Raw genomic sequence first — 19,925 nt, 5'->3', positions numbered from 1 at the left:
CACACTGGGCTTAAATACACTGAGGGAGTCATCAAGGAATTAGAGACAGAAGGGGAACACAGCTGGGAGAAATAAGACCTAACGAGACAGGGAGAGCAAAGCCGGAACACTGACATCAGACAGGAACAAAAACCTTCAAAGTAAAACAGGAAACAAAACACACTTTACTAAGACACGGACTAGACAGAGAGAGACAGACTTGACACTGACCAAAGCCTACTAAATAATAATCATAATCAAAACAGTATCACTGATTAATCAAATCATAAATCATAATCTAGAAAAACACCAAAGCATGAAAAACAGAAAGCTGGGTCAACATGACCCAGAACAGTGACATATATTAGGGGTGCAATGATACTCGTATCGATATTGAACCGTTTGATACTGTGCTTTCGGTTCGGTACGCATATGTATCGAACAATACAAAATTTTTAATTTATTTTATCAACTTTTCTTCTGACGATGCTGTCTGTGTTTAGCGCTCAGTGGATCTGCATTTGACTACTCCACCTAGGCTGCACTGTCAAGTGCAGATCCACTGAGCGCAGGGCAAGCTAGCAAGACAGAAGCTAAGCTCGTTGCAACATGGCAAATTGAACCTCCCCCACCCTCATTCAGATTTGGCGTTTGGAACTATTTTGGTCTTCATGTGACGTATGACCCTGAAGGTAAGCGTGTCATGGACTAAAGTAAAACAGTATGTCGGATGTGCCAAGCAATGCTCAATTACATGGGTGGGAACTACTGCGTTAGCGCAGTTTGCTCTTTAACGTGTTGACGCCGTCCAGCCCCACGCACGGGGCGATCCGCGGTCTCGTTAACGGAGATTTGCCGTTTTGTGGCGTTAACGTCATTTCAGATTAACGCTGACAGCACTAGTGGGAACACAACGAATATGACTGCACATTTACTCCGACATCATCCTAGTGCAAAGACAAGTGGAAGCAGACAAAAACAACAAGCACGCATGCTACAAACTTTACCCGAGTCATTTAGACAGCAGTTAGCACATGATTCTCCTCATGGGGACCTGATATGTTTAATATGCTGCTGAGAATATACCCCAGAAGAAGTGTATAGTATAGCTTTTAGTTTGGAAAGAGCCATTTCTCTGTAATAAACGATGAGTGATTTCTCGATCAGATAGATTTATTTTTTTTATTACTTTGTTGTTTCAACAACATTAAATTTAAAAACTGTACTTTTGAGTTAAAATATCTATTTATAATTTTAATAAATGACAAATTAAAAAAGAATGAACATTTTTTTGTATCGAAAAAATATCGAACCGTGACACCAAAGTATCGAACCGAACCGTGAATTTTGTGTATCGTTGCACCCCTAATATATATATATATATATATATATATATATATATATATATATATATATATATGTATGTATATATATATATATGACATCAAGCTGTATACCAAGAGTGAACGAGACATCGATTCACTGATCCACACTACCAGGATATACAGCAATGACATTGGAATGTCGTTCGGACTGGAGAAGTGTAGTCGGATGGTAACAAAGAGAGGGAAGGTAGTCAGAACGGAGGGGATCAAACTACCAGAAGGCAACATTGCAGACATAGAGGACAGTTACAAGTACCTGGGGATCCCGCAGGTGAATGGGAACCATGAAGAGGCCGCTAGGAAAGCTGCAACCACCAAGTACCTGCAGACGGTCAGGCAAGTTCTGAGGAGTCAGCTGAGCGGTAAGAATAAGATCCGGGCTATCAACACGTACGCCCTGCCCGTGATCAGGTACCTTGCTGGGGTAATAGGCTGGCCAAAGGAGGAGACAGAAGCCACTGACATCAAGACAAGAAAGCTCCTTGCCATCCATGGAGGGTTTCACCCCAAGTCCAGCACCCTGAGGCTGTACGCTAAGCAGAAGGAAGGGGGCCGGGGACTGATGAGTGTCAGCACCACAGTCCAGGATGAGACAACAAACATCCAAGAATACATTGGGAGGATGGCCCCAACTGACCGAGTGCTCAGTGAATACCTCAGGTTCAAGGTTCAAGGTTCTTTATTTGTCACATGCATAGTTATACAAGTATAACACACAGTGAAATGTAGCCTGACACGCTCCTCGACATGTGCAAAAATGGGGGGGGTGTAGAGGAAGAACATTATATATAAATATACATACATATAGTATATACACTGGGTGAATGTGCAGTAGTAGCAGCAAGCAGGTGAATTCTGTACATTAATATGAATAGACATCTGACTATTTTACAGGATATACAATATAAACATATTTAAAGTTAAAGGAATTGAAATGTACATTGTGCCTTGGTTTAGAGTGTCTGGAAGAGAGTCCTGTCTCAGTCAATTATAGATGATGTGAGCGGGCGGGTGTGTGTGTTTAGGGCACGGATGGCTTGGGGATAGAAGCTCCTCTTGAGTCTCTCTGTCCTTGCCCGGAAGATGCGGAACCTTCTACCAGATTGCAGAAGTTGGAACAGTTTGTTGCCTGGATGGGACGGGTCCTTCAGTATCTGCGCTGCTCTAGTCCGGCATCTCCTGGTGTAGGTGTCCTGAAGCGGGGGGAGAGCAATCCTGCAGCAGCGTTCTGCTGTACGGATCACTCTCTGGAGAGCTTTTTGGTCCTTCACACAGCTGTTCCCAAACCACGATGTCATGTTCTGTGTGAGGATGCTCTCCACAGCGCCTGTATAGAAAATCCTGAGGATCTTTGGAGAGACCCTGAACTTCCTCAGTTGTCGTAGGTGATACAGGCGCTGCCTAGCCTTTTTGGTCTGGACCTGAATGTGGGCAGCCCATGTCAGGTCTGAGGAGATGTGGACACCAAGATACTTGAAGGACTGCACCCTCTCCACTGGAGCTCCATTGATCATGATGGGCTTGTAGTCTCTGTGCTGACCCCTTCTGAAGTCCACCACCAGCTCCTTGGTCTTGCTGACGTTCAGCTGGAGGTGGTTGTCCTGGCACCACGATGCCAGATTCTTCACTTCATCCATGTAGGCCGCCTCATCGTTGTTGGAGATGGCACCCAACACCACTGTGTCGTCAGCAAACTTCACAATGGTGTTGGAGCCGTGGGTGGCCACACAGTCTGAAGTGTAGAGGGAGTAGAGCAGTGGCGAGAGGACACATCCCTGAGGTGCTCCTGTGTTGATGGTGATGCTGTTGGAGAAGCACCTGCCCACCCTCACCACCTGAGTTCTGCCAGTGAGGAAGTCCAACACCCATGCACACAGACGGCTGTTAAGTCCCAGATCCCTCAGCTTTGTGAACAGTCTGCAGGGCACTATTGTGTTAAACGCTGAACTGTAATCAACAAACAGCATTCGCACATAGTTACCCTGTTTCTTGTCCACGTGGCTGAGAGTGGTGTGTAGCACGTGGGCGATGGCATCCTCTGTGGATCTGTTGGATCTGTAGGCGAACTGCAGCGGATCTGTGGTGTCTGGGATGGAGGAGGAGATGATGTTCTTCAGCAGCCTCTCAAACACCTTCATTACTACCGAGGTCAGTGCAACTGGCCGGTAATCGTTCAGGGATGAGGGTTTGCTGTTCTTGGGCACAGAGATGATGGTGGATCTTTTGAAGCATGTGGGGACCACAGACTTCGCCAGGGACTCGTTGAAGATGTAAGTGAACACACCTGCTAGCTGGTCAGCACAGCAGCGCAGCAGACGGCCGGTGATGCCGTCTGGCCCCGCCGCTTTCCTTGTGTTCACTCTCCTCAGTGCCGCTCGGACGTCATGCTCCGCGATGCTGGTCACCGGTCTCTCGCTGATGACGTCACTGTCCTCGGTAGTCAGGCGGTAGATAGCATTAGCCGCCTGGCTAACCTCGAAACGGGCGTAGAACCGATTCAGCTCGTTGGTGAATGCAGAGTCGGCGTTGATCGGCGCAGTGTCCCTGGCTTTGTAGTCCATAATGGTGCGTAGTCCGTGCCACATACTCCGTGTGTCGCCCTGGTGGAAGCTGGACTCCACACGTTCCCGGTACCGGCGTTTGCATCTCTCACCGTGCGCCGCACGCCGTATGAGGCCGCTTTGTAGGCGCTCATATCGCCAGTGGCGAGACCCGCGTTGTAGGAGGCGGTCCTGGCGTTTACTGCAGTGCGGATCGATCTGTCCATCCACGGTTTCTGGTTTGGGAATGTGGTGACTCTCGCAGTGGGGATAATCTCCTCCGCTAGCATATTGACGAAGCATACTGCTACTTCCGTAAACTCGTTGATGTCGACTGCGCATGCTCTGAACATGTCCCAGTCTACGTCGTTGAGTGCGTCCTGTAGCGTAGCTTCTGATTGGGCAGTCCACCGTTTTACCTCCCTCTTGGTCACGTCTTCCCTCCGTATGCTTTGTTTATACTGGGAAATGAGGAAGATGGCGTTGTGGTCAGACTTCCCAAAAGCCGGGTGTGAGACAGCTTTGTACCCCTGCTTGTATGGCGTGTAGCAGTGATCCAAAATCCGATCCCCTCTCGTTGGACACGAGACATGCTGGTAAAAGTTTGGCATGACTTGTCTGAGGTTCGCTTTGTTAAAGTGTCCTGCTACAATGGGGGCTGCGCCCGGGTCCTTGTTTTGAAGCGAGCTCAGCACATCATGTAATTCGGACAAAGCCATACCTGTGTCCGCTTGGGGTGGGATGTAGACCGCCGTGGCGATGACTGAGGTGAACTCACGGGGCAGATAGAAAGGGCGGCACTTAATGCTCAGGAACTCCAGATGTGGCGAGCAGCCGCTGGAGAGAGTAGAAATGCTCCTGGCATCACACCACTTTCTGTTTATCATGAAACACACTCCCCCACCTTTGGTTTTGTTCGACTCTGCCGTTCTGTCCGCGCGGAGCACAAAGAATGAATCCGACGGAGTTACGGCCTGGTCCGGCACGGTGGGGGTCAGCCATGTCTCCGTGAAGCACAGAATGTTGCAGTCCCTCATGTCACGTTGGAAGGTGACCCTTGCTCTTAGGTCATCGAGCTTGTTCTCCATGGATTGTACATTGGCCAGTAGGATACTGGGCAGTGGTGCGCGATGCGCCTGCTGTCTCAGTCTGTTCCTAATACCAGCGCGTTTTCCCCGGCGCTTCTTTGTTCTGTGCCTCGGATGAGCGGCCCGTCCTTTGTTGTTCTCCGCGCCGCGTAGAATCTCTGGCGGCCAGGAAGGGTCAGGTTTAAAAGTGTCCAAGATTAGATGTGCAACCTTGGCACCGATGTTTACAAGTGATCCGCTGTCGTATACTATAAGACTAGAGGATTTTGGGATGTAAACCAGAGCAAAAAATAGGTAAAAAACAAGAAAAGTGGATAGTCGGAGCGGAGCGGTCAGGAAGGCGTCTGGACGTGGCCGCGCCATCTTGTGTTATCAGGCAGCAGAAACCCAAGAAAGAGGAGGGAGGGAGATGAGGAACCCTACCACTTAAATCACAATAAGAAATGTTTTCGTTGGTTTCTTTGTTTTTTTTAAATCAGTATCAGAGTCAGAATGCTGCTGATTCTGTAGTATCTGCAGCATGTTGGTTCTGTTTGTAAAACTGCTTCTAACATTTTGATGTTTTTTGTTCTAAAAATCCTTTTAAAACTTCTTACTATATCTAAGTGTACTAAAAGAAATTGGAAAAGTTCACTAAATATGTTGCTTCCTGCAGCCACCATTTATTTCACAAAAAAAAAATAAAACTATTAGTGCAGTTGCTTTGCACTGTTGACCTTTTAATTCAATATTCACAGGACTCTATGCAATCCTTAAGTGCCTTCCATGATTCAGTAGCTTGTAGAACTGCCACTAGCAGCAATATTTTGAAGAATTCATTTTCTGTTTGACTTTATCAGTCTCCAATGTCCTTGTGGAGGAATTTTGGCCCACTCTTCTTTACAATGTTGCTTCATTTCATTGAAGTGTGTCGTTATACAAACCTCAACTCATTGTATTAATAGGAGAGTGGTAAAATGAACTAAAGCATTTTAATTAGGTCTGAGTATAGGCTTTGACTGATCCATTGCAAGACCTTGATTCCTTTCTTTTTTTTACCCATTCTGATGTAAATTTGCTGTTTGGGATCATTGTCCTGCTGGATGCCCCAGTTTCAGCCAAGCTTTAGCTGTCAGACAGATGGCCTCACATTTGACTGTAGAACAGGGGTGCGGAACTCCAGGCCTCAAGGGCCGGTGTCCTGCAGGTTTTAGATGTGTCCTTGATCCAACACAGCTAATTTAGATGGCTAAATTACCTACTCAACATGTCTTGAAGTTTTGCAAAGGCCTGGTAATGAACTACTCATTTGATTCAGGTGTGTTGACCCACAGTGATATCTAAAACCTGCAGGACACCGGCCCTTGAGGCCTGGAGTTCCCCACCTCTGCTCTAGAATATACAGCGGAGTGATATACAGAAGAGTTCATGTTCAAATCGGTGACAGCAAGTTGCCTACGTCCTGTGACCGCAAAACAAATCAACCCTCCACCACCATGTCTGAGAGTTATATTAATAGGGTTCTTTAAAGCTCTTCAAATTTTCATAAATATGTGTTTTTTAAATAGCACATTTGTTATGAGAAAGACTTTTAGTTGTATAACAAGTCATGCAGGTTGATAATATCAATGGCTTGTTCAGTTTGGCTATAGGTTCAAAGCTGTAACTGTGCGCTAAATGAAAAAAAAAAATCAATTCTGAGGCTTGTGGAGGAATGTTTTCTTATCTTAAACTGCATCTTCACAACACCTACAGAAAACATTTAATAGTTATATTTATTTGCTCAAGCCATCATTGGAAAAAAAATTATATAAGTCAAGTCAGTTGCAGTATGTTTACATTTTACGAAAACTTAAGTTCGTACCGTAATAGGTATGTTCTTTAGTACTTAAAAAATGTATTACTCTTTACTACTTTCTGAAAATCCCGAAGAAAATTATCCTATCATTGAACATTAGGAGCACTTTCAGATTATAGGAATGGTTGAATACAGCCATTTTGGTACAGCCAGGTTTTCACTTTGATCCGCCTTCTTCCAGTCATCCCAAATACCCACTGCCTTACAGATACAGGACTTGAGGTTCAAGGATACCTGAATTTGGTACAAAGTTGGAAAAATTGATATACCCTATGACATTTGCAGCTAAGTTAATCAATACTTAACTCAGGGTATCTCACGGTATATCTCAATGTATGAGGTAAAAAGTGTGATGCAAGTTGAGATATTGCAATCTAAAGTCCGCAAGCTGCAACATCTCAGATTTACCAATGTTAGTCAAGTTAAAAGCTACAAATTTGAAAAGTAATGCACACCTCTCCCATGTTTAAAAGTACAATTAAAGAAAGGGATAGAGGGCTTAAGAGAACAGAAATAATACATACAGTTTCATTTGTAGTTCTTTCTGCCAAAGGGCCGATAAGCTCATGCCATGGTGAGCCATCCATCTTCCATCCATCCATCCACAATTCACTGGAATCACTCCTCTGCTTTAGTGAAACTTGCAAACAGTGATCACCTAATAGGGCTTCACCCAAACTGTGCTCAAGGCAAAATCTGTCATTTTACAGCAATAACCTGTGAATTATGGTGAACTATGAGTGGTTTTGTTTTTGCAGGTTTATATCGTAGTAACATACCTTTCTGCTAGTAACGAGGATGTCCGAGTACCATGAGTGAATTCGATTTTGGGCTCATGAGCTGCTTCTTTTATGCAAGTTTGCCCTCCTGTTAACGCTGTTGCTAATGATTAGTTATTTGCTGACAAGCATCATAAACAGGTTTAGCTCCATTTACACCTGTTCACTGAGGGCAAAAGACCACAGCAAAAGACGGGAAGGAAAGTTGCTGCATAGAGTACAGTTTTGTAAGGAGTAAACCCTCACATTAGCCCAAAAATCAGAGTGAATTACATCTCCTTAACTGCAAAAAGATTAACTATTCACTATTAAACACAAGCAGGCTGTCTCAGTTCTTACACTTTAAAATACATAAAAATAATTTGAAAAAATACACAGAGAGACCTGTGTAAAAAAAAAAAGATTTTTCACATCCTTGTAGGATTTTATACCTGCAAATAAAGCACTGCGGGTATGGAATGAATGAAAATGCTATTAAAGTGTTAAGCTGCAACCCTAAGAGAGGCATGGGCCTTTCTTCAGCTGGGGGAAATATGGATGGCCTTTGTAAATTAATAGTGTTTGTTTATATTTTCCCTGAAATTAACAATAAAACATCCAATTAGAAATGAAATGTTTTATCAGTTTCAGTGGTTTCATTTCTCCCTTTACCCTTTCCCACATTGCTACTGTTAGTCTGTTTGTGAAAGCACGTAGGCCACACTTGCACAGCAGCAGTAAAAATTAACCTTCAAATCTAATTAAAACTTCAGATGAGGAGAAAAAAACGGCCCCCTTGGCTGATGTGTGATTAGTTTGTTAAATCTGCAAACAAATTAGCCGAGTGAACCTGTCACGTTTATTTTGCATCCATGGCACTTTTTTTTTTTTTTTTTTTAGCAAAGTGGAATATAGAATCTGACAGAATGACATCAGCCAGACAGAAAGGATTCTCATGCATGTATGAATTATATGATGGGAAATGAGAATTTAAGGTTCTTGGAAGTCCTTGCTGAATTTTTGTCATTCAGAAATTGTATTGTTTTATAGTGGTTGTAACAGGATTATAACTGTAATATTATCCTGGTTAAAGCTGGGGGATTTTTATTTCACTTAGAAGCTATAATTAAGATTTGCCTCGGTAATAATAACCTGCCAAATAGCTGTAATAAAACTGCACACTTGCCAACAGGCCATCATCATATCAGAGTTAAAGGTAGTGCAAAGTGATGGGATTATACTGACATCTGGTGGAAGATGGTGGCACTTGAAGAGTTTTTATGGAAAACAAGCTCCCAGAAGATACTTGAATGACTCTTAACACCAACTGATTTTGATTTGTCTTTATTTACATTTAATACTGTCAATGCAAACTCTTCTGCCTGAGGCTGAAGAGCACAAGTGGGTGTATAGAAAACGATACATAAACAGATATGATTTAATGAAATGTACTGAAGCTGAAATTTGCCCATCTATAGAAGTGCTTTAAAATAAAAACTTTATTCTCTGTAGAACATTGTGAGAACACACACCCTATTAGTTTTGACTTTTATTCATTATAGCCAGGGTTCATAAGCCTTAATAAAAGTGCTTTACACCACAATATGCGAATAATTATTGAAACTACGATACTAAGATAGCTTTGTACCATAAGACAAATCTTACCAAGTACCCAAATGGTACCATGACTACATTACCATTAGCAATTACAAATGCCATTAATACAGAAAATATATAAATATAAACGTTTTTATTTATTTAATGATTTATATGTGCACAAATTCATACACATTTTGTTTGGCAATAAAGTATGGCACCTGGCGTGACAGCCTTTTTAGCTTCATTCCATGTGAACCGGAAAGCATTAACTCCTGAGCTCCAATTTGGAGTTTTCTGCATGTGAGGGTTGAACAGAGACAAAAGACATGACATCAAGGATCTTTAAGACCGCAGTGGAGTCACAAAGTCAAAAATGAAAACATAAAAAGGTAAAACAAAGGTGATAAGGTATAATGGCATTGCATAACATGACTGTCAATACCACAAATAAAGACTGTTTAAACTGCATATGCCCTTAAAATTTTGAGTGAACTTAAAATGACTCTAACTAGAAGGCATTTTGAAGAAGCTGGTAAACAAAACATTTGGTTTACAAAAAAACAGTGATTATGATTTCAAGCAGAATTAGGATTGATTGGCATTGGGCATTCAGGATTAAATTTAATTTATGGTATTCATGCTCATCAGTGTAACATCTGTGCCTCCAGCTCTTCATTTTTCTCCCAGCATCTCTCACTCATGGGCTTAACATTAGAGGTCGCCCTGTTCTGAGGTTGGAAATCATGTAAAACTTTTAATAGCTAACTGGTGCCGACCTCTGAGGCTAACCTTGACAGGCTGCAATTGAACTGGCCGCTGGGTGGGCGTGAGATGCTCTGCTGAAGGTTACTCAACACGGTGATGAGAGGGTTGTCTGCTGGGATCATAATTGTAGTTTTTTTTCCCCCTCCTGTTGAAAGGGTTTGATTAAAGATGTAAAGATGTGGAGTAGATGTGAAAGTCTGATGCAAAAAGAGAGAGAGCAGCTGGGCAGGTGACAAGTTGAAGTTAATTTTTTCTTTTTTATTTCATCTTTCATGGCATGCAAATGGCCTTCCAAGGACATTTAGCAAAATGTGTCCTTGTTAAAAAGGACAGGACATAAATCCCATATTTTGATTGTGCTTCAGTTCGCCACATTAAAATATTTCAAATCTTTTTTCTTTTTCATAAAAAGCATGTCTGAACCAAATTTTAAAAAAAACCTCTATAATGTAGTGAATAATACAATATTTAACACAGAACTGCACCCTTAGATAATCTTGCAGATATCAACTTTTATCTGATATGATCAAGCAGTTGAGTTTGGCATGTGCACATTTTGCATCAATCAACCTTGTCTCTGTAGGTAGCTAAATACATCCAAAGTGCCATTTGACACTGCCAGAATAAACTTAGAATTTGGCAAAGGCACTGAAATGTAGAGTTGAGACTGGAAATTCCGTCATTTGTCTGTTCAAGAAATGAATATAGCCTCAAAGAAATAGCCAGATAATAATCTATACAATACTGACAGCATCTGTTCTCGGCTACCAAGTAAATGCAGTTCAATATAATGTTTCAGTTTCAGTAGTACACCTTATCTCTGCTAACAAGACTCTTTCATTATCTATACTATTAGTGTAGAATTGAAAACATTCTCCACTTTTTGATTTCTTCTTCTCTAAAGGTATTTAGACAAAGGTTTCCTTTGTCCCTGATCCTCTTTAGTCCTTCATCGAACCTTCATTTTTTTGGAACATTAAGGCTTTCTTAAGGAAAACTACTCCTCCAATTTGCATCTTGTAAACTCCCAGAGATCATTTCTTGGAATTGGCTGTAATCACAAAAGAAAGCTCAGGTAGAGTCATTTGGTAGTTTTGCCTTGTTTCAGATTTCCTCTGTGAATCTCGTTGAGGACGACATCATTGTTGGAGCTGTCAGATATCCCGCTGTCCGCGAACACAGAGCCTGCAGGCAATGAGAACAATGTGTTATGAAGAATATATTCAAATATGCGATGTTTGAAAAGGACTATCTGCCACCGCATCACATACCACTGCTATTGGTGCCATAACTGACAACAGAGGAGCTTCGAGAAGTGAACTTTGGATCCAAGGTGATTGCACTGGAGCGAGAGATATTCTTCTTGTTTTGTGTGAATGTTCGACTCCAATCTGTAGAATACATGACTGTTTAACCAAAAATAGGCTGAAAATTGACACGTTTGTTTGCTTTCAAACTATCTGCTTTTTTAAAAGGCAGGGTAATACGACAAGATTTCACTTTGATTTTCCTGTCACATTCTTTAAAATCTCTGCCAAATCTCTTGTTAGGTCAAAGCAACCCAGCAACACTTTTAAGCCATTCATATTTATGCTTATCTAAAGGCTTAAATCTAGAACATTAGCACTAATTAGCAGTTATCTATCAGGTATGTAGCTAATATTTAACAAATGTTTTTTGGCTTTAAAGCAGTCAATCCTCAAAAAATCTGAAAGCCTTCCCAGAAAACAAGAAAACAAACCAAGTACTGCGAAGTACTGTAGGAGTGGTCTACTAGTTTTATGTCAATTCTAGAGTTCAGCAGTTGGTGAGAGGCAAGTTCAACCCATTAGTCGGGGCATTAGTTTCAGAAAGATAGAGAATTCAACTGTAATTAGCTGGTTTATGATAAGCAGTAAACTATGTGGATTTAACAAGTTTAGCTTTGGATTTAAACCTGAGCTCTCCTCACACATGGATGTGAATGACATACTACATCCATATATCATATCTTTATTTAGATTACTTTAAGTTTTTATTTAAATGAGTTCTTATTTTGGTGGAAATTAAGAACAAAATTTGAAGACAAAGGTTCTAAAGCAACCACTGTTTACTCTGTTGTAACCAACTGAACTACTATAAAGTGCTTCTAAAGAAATCTTCGGGAACATTTAGTAATTTCACCTGAGTTCTCAGCCAGTCTCAGTTTTCCACAGCAAAGGTAAGTTCTCCACTGCCTGCGGACATTCTCTTTTATGGCGCAGTGGAAAACAAAGACAAAGAAACCTACACAGGAACAGTAAGGAAGTAGCTTATAGTATACATCCATGCATTTTATAGTGTTATTATTGTGTTATTATATATTTGTGTTATTATGATAAAAAATAATCAATCCTATTTAGAAATTCAAGGTGTTTATACATATGTCACCTTGCAGAGAGTTGAATATAGAAAAAAGGTAAACAAAGGGTAAGTAGAGGGGTCCCCATGCAAACAGAGCAAACCCCCAGGTAAGGCCGAGGATGATGACGAGGCCGGTGACACTGCGCAGATCAGTCATAACACTTCTTTTGGGAGACTGGTTGTGGGGGTTCTGCTTCTTGATACGTGAAAGCTGTCCCATAACAACGATGAAGGCCAGCAGGCACAGGATAAAGATCAGGAGGAAATAGGCCACCACACCCACATAGAAGGCTATGTTATTACTCAGCCAGCAGCTACAGAAAGAAAACAAAGGAGAAATGACCAAGGGAACATTTTAGCTTCAAAACAGTGATAACTTGTTTTCTTTCTCTTCACTTAGGTTGCTTCAAAATTATTAGATGCTGTGGCGACACAACTAAAGCAGTGTGATTAATCAAAGGTTAAGTTCTTTGCTAAGGTGGCTGGACCGTCTAATTTGTTGATGTGTATGGCAAAATCCATTTACAGTAGTTGAACAGACCTTTCCCACAGGGATATTTTGACTCCTCACTTGGAAAAATCACTCTAAAATTCATAATGGCTCTGTTTCAATATGTGCATCAGAATCAATAATCCATGCCATAAAGCAGCCTCATGGAATGTGAGAATCCTGGCAGTTGCATAGTGTTTTTAAATCATCATCTCTAATCAGTGTTGGGAGAATCAAGTTAGGACATTTTTCCACAGTTGCCACTCCTGGGAAATACTTTGGTTTAGGAATGGTGACATTAGTTCAACTGGTTATTGCACAGTTTCATACTCAGGAGCTGAAAAATGGAAATGGCTGATTTCCTGACATTGCACTACACTCTTACGGTCCCACCAGAGCATCTCAGTGGGGATGAGGACTGGACTTTCACTGGGCCAGTTCAGCACCTTAATTCTTTCCTTTGCTACTGTTTTTGGGATCTTTGGGATTTTCATCAAGGTTTAGCTGTGGGACTGATGGACACATATTTGCCTTTAGAATACTAGTATGTATAGGTCCTATGGTTTAAAAACAAGCCTAAATCATCAGCCTTTAATCATTGTGCTTGACAGTTTGTATGCAGTGTTTATGCTGATAAACTGTTTTTTGCCAAAAATAGAGCTGTGCATTTTGTCCAAAGATCTCTGCCTTGGTCTCCTCTATCCAAAGGGAATTGTTCTAAAATTATTGTGTTTTTTCAGTTGTAATTTTGCAAATATAAGCCATGCTGCCATGTCCCTTTGAAGAGAACAGGTTTTCTCCTGGCAGCCCTTCCAAATAAGCTATATTTTCTCTGTCTTTTTCTAATTGTACTTTAATGAACCTAAACATTTAATATGTTACCGCTGACTTCTCTATGATTGCTGCTGATGTCTTTTCTGCTTGGCATTATGTTAACACACACCTGAATGCTCCAGAGCAGCAAACTGCCAACACTTGCTGATGATTAGTTAATTCAGTGTATTTTATTAAGAGAACCAGGCTGCTGTTTACCCTCTTAATTCTAATGGAAGCAGTAATGGTATACTTAGTTTTTCACATGGTGCTTGTACATTTTGGCTTATTTCTGGTTAAATAATGCCACTGTGTAAAATCGTGTGGTATTTAAATAGATAACCTTTATTATATTTTTTCAAGAAATATGTTTAACCAACATTATGGGAATGCTGCTTACTCTCAAATGCCGTTTAGGAAAAGCACAGACTGCACTTTCCAAAATGTTATTAACCATTCAAAATATTTTACACTACAAGCCTTATTCATCTCATTTACTATTCACATACACGATCAGAATTCAGTATCTTGCCCAAGTAAGTGTTCTATCTACAGTACTTAGCCATAGCTTCTTGGTGAGTTTAATCAAGAAAATGGATCTAAAGCTTTGACATACAAAACAAAATATTAAAAAATAACTCACAAGTTATCTGAAGTGTCATTTGTGTGTTTTCCATAATTAATCAAACCATAGTTGTTTTTGTCCACGGATATCACAATAATTACAATGACAAGAGGAATACCTGCAAAAAACCCAAGGTTAATCAAAGGAAATTTATGAACATATTTAAAATATTGATATAATGAAAAATTAATAATTGATCATCTAGTAAAAGTTTGAAGATTCCTACCCCAACCCGTCAAAGTGAACTTCAGCATGTACTGGCTCAGGTAGGGTGTAAAAACTCGCACAATGCTGAGATACATATGCAGGGCCTCAAGCCCCGCCCATGTAAATGATGTCAGCAGGAAGTAGTGCAGGAAGAAGGCAGTACAAATACAGAGGCCTGTATTGTTGTGGCTCGCCAGCCAGCTGTCCAGCAGGAACACCAAGTTCAGGAAGAGCAGAGATAAACAGAGTTGGACCAAGATCTTGGCTGGTATATCCCTTAGCAATTTTCTACAAAGACAGAGTTTAATAAAGAACGTTAAGAAATTTATAAGACTAAACAGTAATGATTGATGTGCACCAAAATAGATCCTTACGGAAAAGAAAGATACGTCAGCAATGTGATAGCAAGAAAAATAGCAGAGATTCCACAGCCAATGTAGGTGATGAAAGTAAGAATTTGTGTGTTCTTCTGGTCAGGAAGTTCCTGTCTGGACAAATCCTGCATGGAGAAGTGGCATACACAACAAACAGACAGTGAACACAAACTGAGGCAATTTGTTTCCGTTGCTGGTTGTTATAAATTATACATGAAACAGAAACAGGTGCACAAATTCACACTAACCAGCAGTACTGCAAAGGATGTAAGATGGCTGCAGCTGCAGATTGTATATTCAGGGGTGCTGTTGACCACAAAGCAGCCAACAGAGCTCCAGCCTCCTCCACCACCTGAAAAATAACATCAAGGGCAGGAATATTTACACCTGGGGCTTTCTGGCTCTTCACAGACACTGTTTGAAATGTGCAAACTCACTATTCAGCGTGAAATCCCAAAATGCACATTTGGCTGTGTAGTTTTCCTACAAACCAAAAACAATTTGTTATTACAGTTTATCTTTTTGTGAGCCTATATTGTTTATAATTGCAGTGATATAATGTTATGATCATAAGTGAACAATACAAAACTACTAACGTGCTGCACATGACACTCACATGAACCGGGTTTCTGTTTCGGATGGTGAACTTAATGTTTTCACTCAGGTTGCTAATTGACAGATTAGCCACACTTGAGCCTAGAACTGCGCTGACAAGAGTTTTGTTATCTAATGATGCATCCTGCAAAAATGAAGAAATATACAGAGGTCAGTTACAGGAGAATGAGATTCGCTTTAAATTTAACCCCTTTCATATAGGTCATAATCAATTAGATAAATCAAAACAGAAAATAAATAAATACATTCTGATATGACAGTGAGAAAGCACCTTAAAGAATGAATTTTTTGCATAGAAAGTAAACTGGACGCTGTTGGCCTGCTTCTGCTCTTCAGGGCTGATACCAGATGTGAGGGAGGCAGGCAAGTATACAGACGCCAAAGCAGGCTCTGAGCTTTTCATGGTCCTTTTTGGGCCACTGAACTGAAAACACGCAATAAATAAATAATTAAGTGGTAGGTTTGGGTTTAGGTGTGGTTGAGCCCTTAAATATGTTTATTTAAAAAAAGGCTCTCATGTGAGGACCAATGTCTCTTGATGAGCAGATGACTACCTGGACATGATCAGTGTTAAAAACATCAAAAAGGATTGTTGTGAAGTTGCTCCCATTCACTGTTTTCACAGCAACAACTAAGGAACTGGTTGACAGAATTCCATCGCCACCAGTGACAGCCAGTTTAACACCCAGATCATCCACCAAGTGAATCAGCCTGTCGCCAAGAAATACAACACAAACATCAGGGGGAAAAAATCACATTTGCATGTGTATATGTTATTTTCTTTGTTTGTTTTAAGACAGACGTGTGTGTTGAACCTGTTTGCAGATTTAGAGAGTGCCTCAGGGTTACTGTCCATCAAGTTACTGACAACTTTGATTACCACTGATGGTGAAACAGAGGGACTGTCCAGATGCTTCTCCAGCGTCTCAACCAACACTGACACCTTAAAATTCCCAAATGAGACATTAAAATAAACAAACACAGTCGTTATCCATTTAAATGTTAGTTGCACAACAGAGCAGCAGAGTGACATTTACTTGAGAGGCGTTGAGCAGAGATATAGCCTGTGTTTGATTCAACAGGTAGACTGCTTCATCAGTTGTTTGTACATCAGTTGTGGAAGTTCCTGTGTTCTCTACAGGAACAAATCATCAAATCAGTAGATCTATTTTTTTGTTCTGTAGCTTAAAACTCGATAGTAATAACTTTTTAAAAAGGTTAAACTGCAGTATCTACATACCAGCCACTGTGGTGGTTGTAGTAGTTTTGGTGAGCGGTGTTGTATAAGTCAAAGAAACCTCAGCAGTTGTGCCATTTAAATCTTGTGGACCATGACCTGTTATAGTAGTTGCAGTGGTTGCGGGTGAGATAATAACAACAGATGCATTTTCTGTTGTTGTTGTCGTTGTTGTCGTTGTTGTCGTTAAACCGGCCTCTGGTCTGTCATCTGTTTGGACGGTGCTAGCAGCTGTGGTGGACATGGTTTCATTTTTGCTTATTGTTGTGACATGAGTCAAACTCACTGTGGTGAAATTTGCAGTCTGGTTCTTCAGTGGAGCTGAAGTAGGTTTAGTACTGTGAGACACTGCAGCAGTTGTGCTTTTCTCTGTGGTTCCAATAATTGCAGTTGTTTTATTTTGAGATAGAATAGTCGGAGTAATGATCACTGGTGTTGTGTAATTGTTAGAGGCTGTAGTTGTGCTCTTTATCATTGTGTAGTTGGGAGATATTGTTGTTGTACTAACTGTTGTGTTACTGGTTGTCGCCACACCATTGTGTAAAGTTGTGCCAGCTGTTGTTACATTGTACATTGCTGTGTAATTGTTGTCAGCTGTGGTTGCAGCATACACAAGGGTGTAATTACTACCAGATCCAGTTGCATTATAAACTATTGTGTAGTTGTTGTTAGTTGCAGTTACATTAAAATTGTTGCCAGATGTAATTGCATTATACACTACTGTGTAATTGATGACAGCTGTGGATGCATTATACATTGCTGTATAATTATTACCAGGTGTAGTTGCTGTGGAACTATTCATAGTTGTAGCTGTACTAAAGTTGCTGGACACTAATGTGGAATTACTGCCAGGTGTAGTTGCATAATTAAGTGTTGTGTAATTTTGGTTAGTTGTATTTTCATTCAAATTGGTCCCAGATGTAGTGGCATTATGAACTACTGTGTCATTGTTGTTCACTGTGGTTGCATCGTAAACCTTTGTGTAACTGTGCCCACCTGTAGTTGTATAATTATTGCTACCTGAAGTTGTATTTTGTGGGATTATGTAATTGTTACCAGCTGTGGTTGTGCCATCGACTGTTGTATAATTGTTTCTCTCTATAGTAGCACTGTGAACTGTTGTAGAATTATTGTTGGCTGTGGTTGCGTTGTAGCTGTTGCCAGGTTGTCTGTCATTGTTTCTGACCGTAGTTGCATTGTACGCTGTTGTAAAATTATTGCTGGACATAGCTGTATTGTACAATGTTGTAGAATTATTGCTGGCTGTAGTTGTGTTGTAATTGTTTTCTGACATAGCTGAATTGTAGGTTGTTGCGTAAATGTTGCTGGCTGTAGAATTATTGTTGGCTGTAGTTGTATTATAACTGTTGCTAGTTTGTCTGTCATTATTGCCAGAAGTAAATGAATTGTACAGTGATGTATTGTTCAAAGTTGTTAGAAATGGGCTCACTGTTGTGTAATTGTTGTTTGCAGTTGTTGTATTGTAAATATTGCCAGTTTCTATGTAACTGTTACCAGCCGTGGTTTCACTGTACATTGTTGTGTAATTGCTACCATCTATAGTTGTATTATACACTGTACTGTCATTTTTGCTTGTTGTAGTTTGAGTGTATACTGTTGGATAACTGTCGGCAGCTATAGTTGTATTGTATGTTGTGTAATTGTCATCAGTTGTTGTTGCACTGTTGACTGTTGTATAATTGTTTCTGACTGTAGCTGCATTGTGTGCTGTTGTAAGATTATTGCTTGACATATCTGTATTGTACAATGTTGTAGAATTATTGATGGCTGTAGTTGTGTTGTAATTGTTGTCTGACATACTTGCATTGTACGCTGTTGTATAATTGTTGTTGGACACAGCTGTATTATACACTGTTGTAGAAGAAATGTTGGTTGTAGTTGTGTTGTAATTGTTGTCAGTTTCTCTGTCATTGTTGCCAGATGTAATTGAATTGTACACTGTTGTACTGTTCGGAGTTGTTAAAAATGGGCTCACTGTTGTGTAATTGTTGCTGGCTGTTGTTGTATTGTAAATATTGCCAGTTTCTATGTAACTGTTACCAGCTGTGGTTTCACTGTACACTGTTGTGTACTTTCTACCAGCTACAGTTGCATTATACACTGTACTGTCATTTTTGCTTGATGTAGTTTGAGTGTATGCTGTTGGATGACTGTCGGCAGCTATAGTTGTATTGTATGTTGTGTAAGTGTCACCAGTTGTTGTTGCGCTGTTGACTGTCGTATAATTGTTTCTGGCTGTATTTGCATTGTATGCTGTTGTAAAATTATTGCTCAACATAGCTGTATTGTACAGTGTTGTAGAATTATTGTTGGCTGTAGTTGTATTGTAACTGTTGCCAGTTTGTCTGTCATTATTGCCAGAAGTAATTGAATTGTACAGTGACAGTGTTGTTGCGCTGTTGACTGTTGTATAATTGTTTCTGACTGTAATTGCATTATTGTCAGAAGTAACTGAATTGTACACTGTTGTACTGTTCAGAGTTGTTAGAAATGGGCTCACTGTTGTAGAATTATTGATGGCTGTAGTTGTGTTATAATTGTTGTCCGACATAGCTGAATTGTAAGTTGTTGCGTAAATGTTGCTGGCTGTAGTTGCATTGTGTGCTGTTGTATAATTATTGCTATCTGTAGTTGGTGGTATTTTGTAATTGTTACCAGCTGTGGTTGTGCCATCGACTGTTGTATAATTGTTTCTCTCTGTAGTTGCACTGTGAACTGTTGTAGAATTATTGTTGGCTGTGGCTGTGTTGTAACTGTTGCCAGGTTGTCTGTCATTGGTGCCAGATGTAAATGAATTGTACACTGTTGTATTGTTTAGAGTTGTTAGAAATGGGCTCATTGTTGTGTTATTGTTGTTTGCTGTAGTTGTATTGTATGCTGTTGTTGAATTTTTGGCACTTGTATTTCCACTGAGCACTGTTGTGTAATTGTCTGTAGTGTAATTGTTGCTGGCTGTAGTTGTATTGTAAATATTACCAGTTTCTATGTAACTGTTACCAGCTGTGGTTTCACTGTACACTGTTGTGTAATTTCTACCAGCTACAGTTGCATTATACACTGTACTGTCATTTTTGCTTGATGTAGTTTGAGTGTATGCTGTTGGATGACTGTCGGCAGCTATAGTTGTATTGTATGTTGTGTAAGTGTCACCAGTTGTTGTTGCGCTGTTGACTGTCGTATAATTGTTTCTGGCTGTAGTTGCATTGTATG

The 19,925-nt window shown here is 40.4% G+C and overlaps 1 protein-coding gene across 1 annotated transcript; it reads right to left on the bottom strand.

Moving 5' to 3' along the window:
* Window positions 1-8,915: 8,915 nt before the first annotated feature.
* On the bottom strand, window positions 8,916-19,599 carry adgrg2a (adhesion G protein-coupled receptor G2a). The gene is made up of 15 exons (XM_026180196.2): window positions 16,698-19,599; window positions 16,495-16,592; window positions 16,273-16,400; window positions 16,012-16,168; window positions 15,729-15,881; window positions 15,459-15,581; window positions 15,280-15,325; window positions 15,091-15,194; window positions 14,843-14,967; window positions 14,488-14,756; window positions 14,280-14,379; window positions 12,361-12,647; window positions 12,115-12,216; window positions 11,223-11,342; window positions 8,916-11,136 (listed from the first exon to the last, which is right to left on the bottom strand). The coding sequence occupies exons 1-15, from the start codon at window positions 19,552-19,554 to the stop codon at window positions 11,033-11,035; spliced, it is 4,773 nt and encodes a 1,590-aa protein (XP_026035981.2). The 5' UTR covers window positions 19,555-19,599; the 3' UTR covers window positions 8,916-11,032.
* Window positions 19,600-19,925: the final 326 nt, after the last annotated feature.

The sequence above is a fragment of the Astatotilapia calliptera genome, chromosome 9, assembly GCF_964374335.1.
Source record: "Astatotilapia calliptera chromosome 9, fAstCal68.1, whole genome shotgun sequence".
Taxonomy (NCBI): Eukaryota; Metazoa; Chordata; class Actinopteri; order Cichliformes; family Cichlidae; genus Astatotilapia; species Astatotilapia calliptera.
This window is presented reverse-complemented; position numbering and strand designations above follow the sequence as displayed.

Bases quoted from the DNA above. Each gene is read 5' to 3' on its own strand.
- adgrg2a (XM_026180196.2), bottom strand. From the start codon at position 19,554: ATGAGCCCATTTCTAACAACTCTAAACAATACAACAGTGTACAATTCA. The intron at 14,968-15,090 runs GTTAGTGTGAAT...TTCTCCATGCAG, and splicing joins CATCCTTTGCAGTACTGCTG to GATTTGTCCAGACAGGAACT. The intron at 12,648-14,279 runs GTGAGTTATTTT...TTCTTTCTGTAG, and splicing joins AATGACACTTCAGATAACTT to CTGCTGGCTGAGTAATAACA.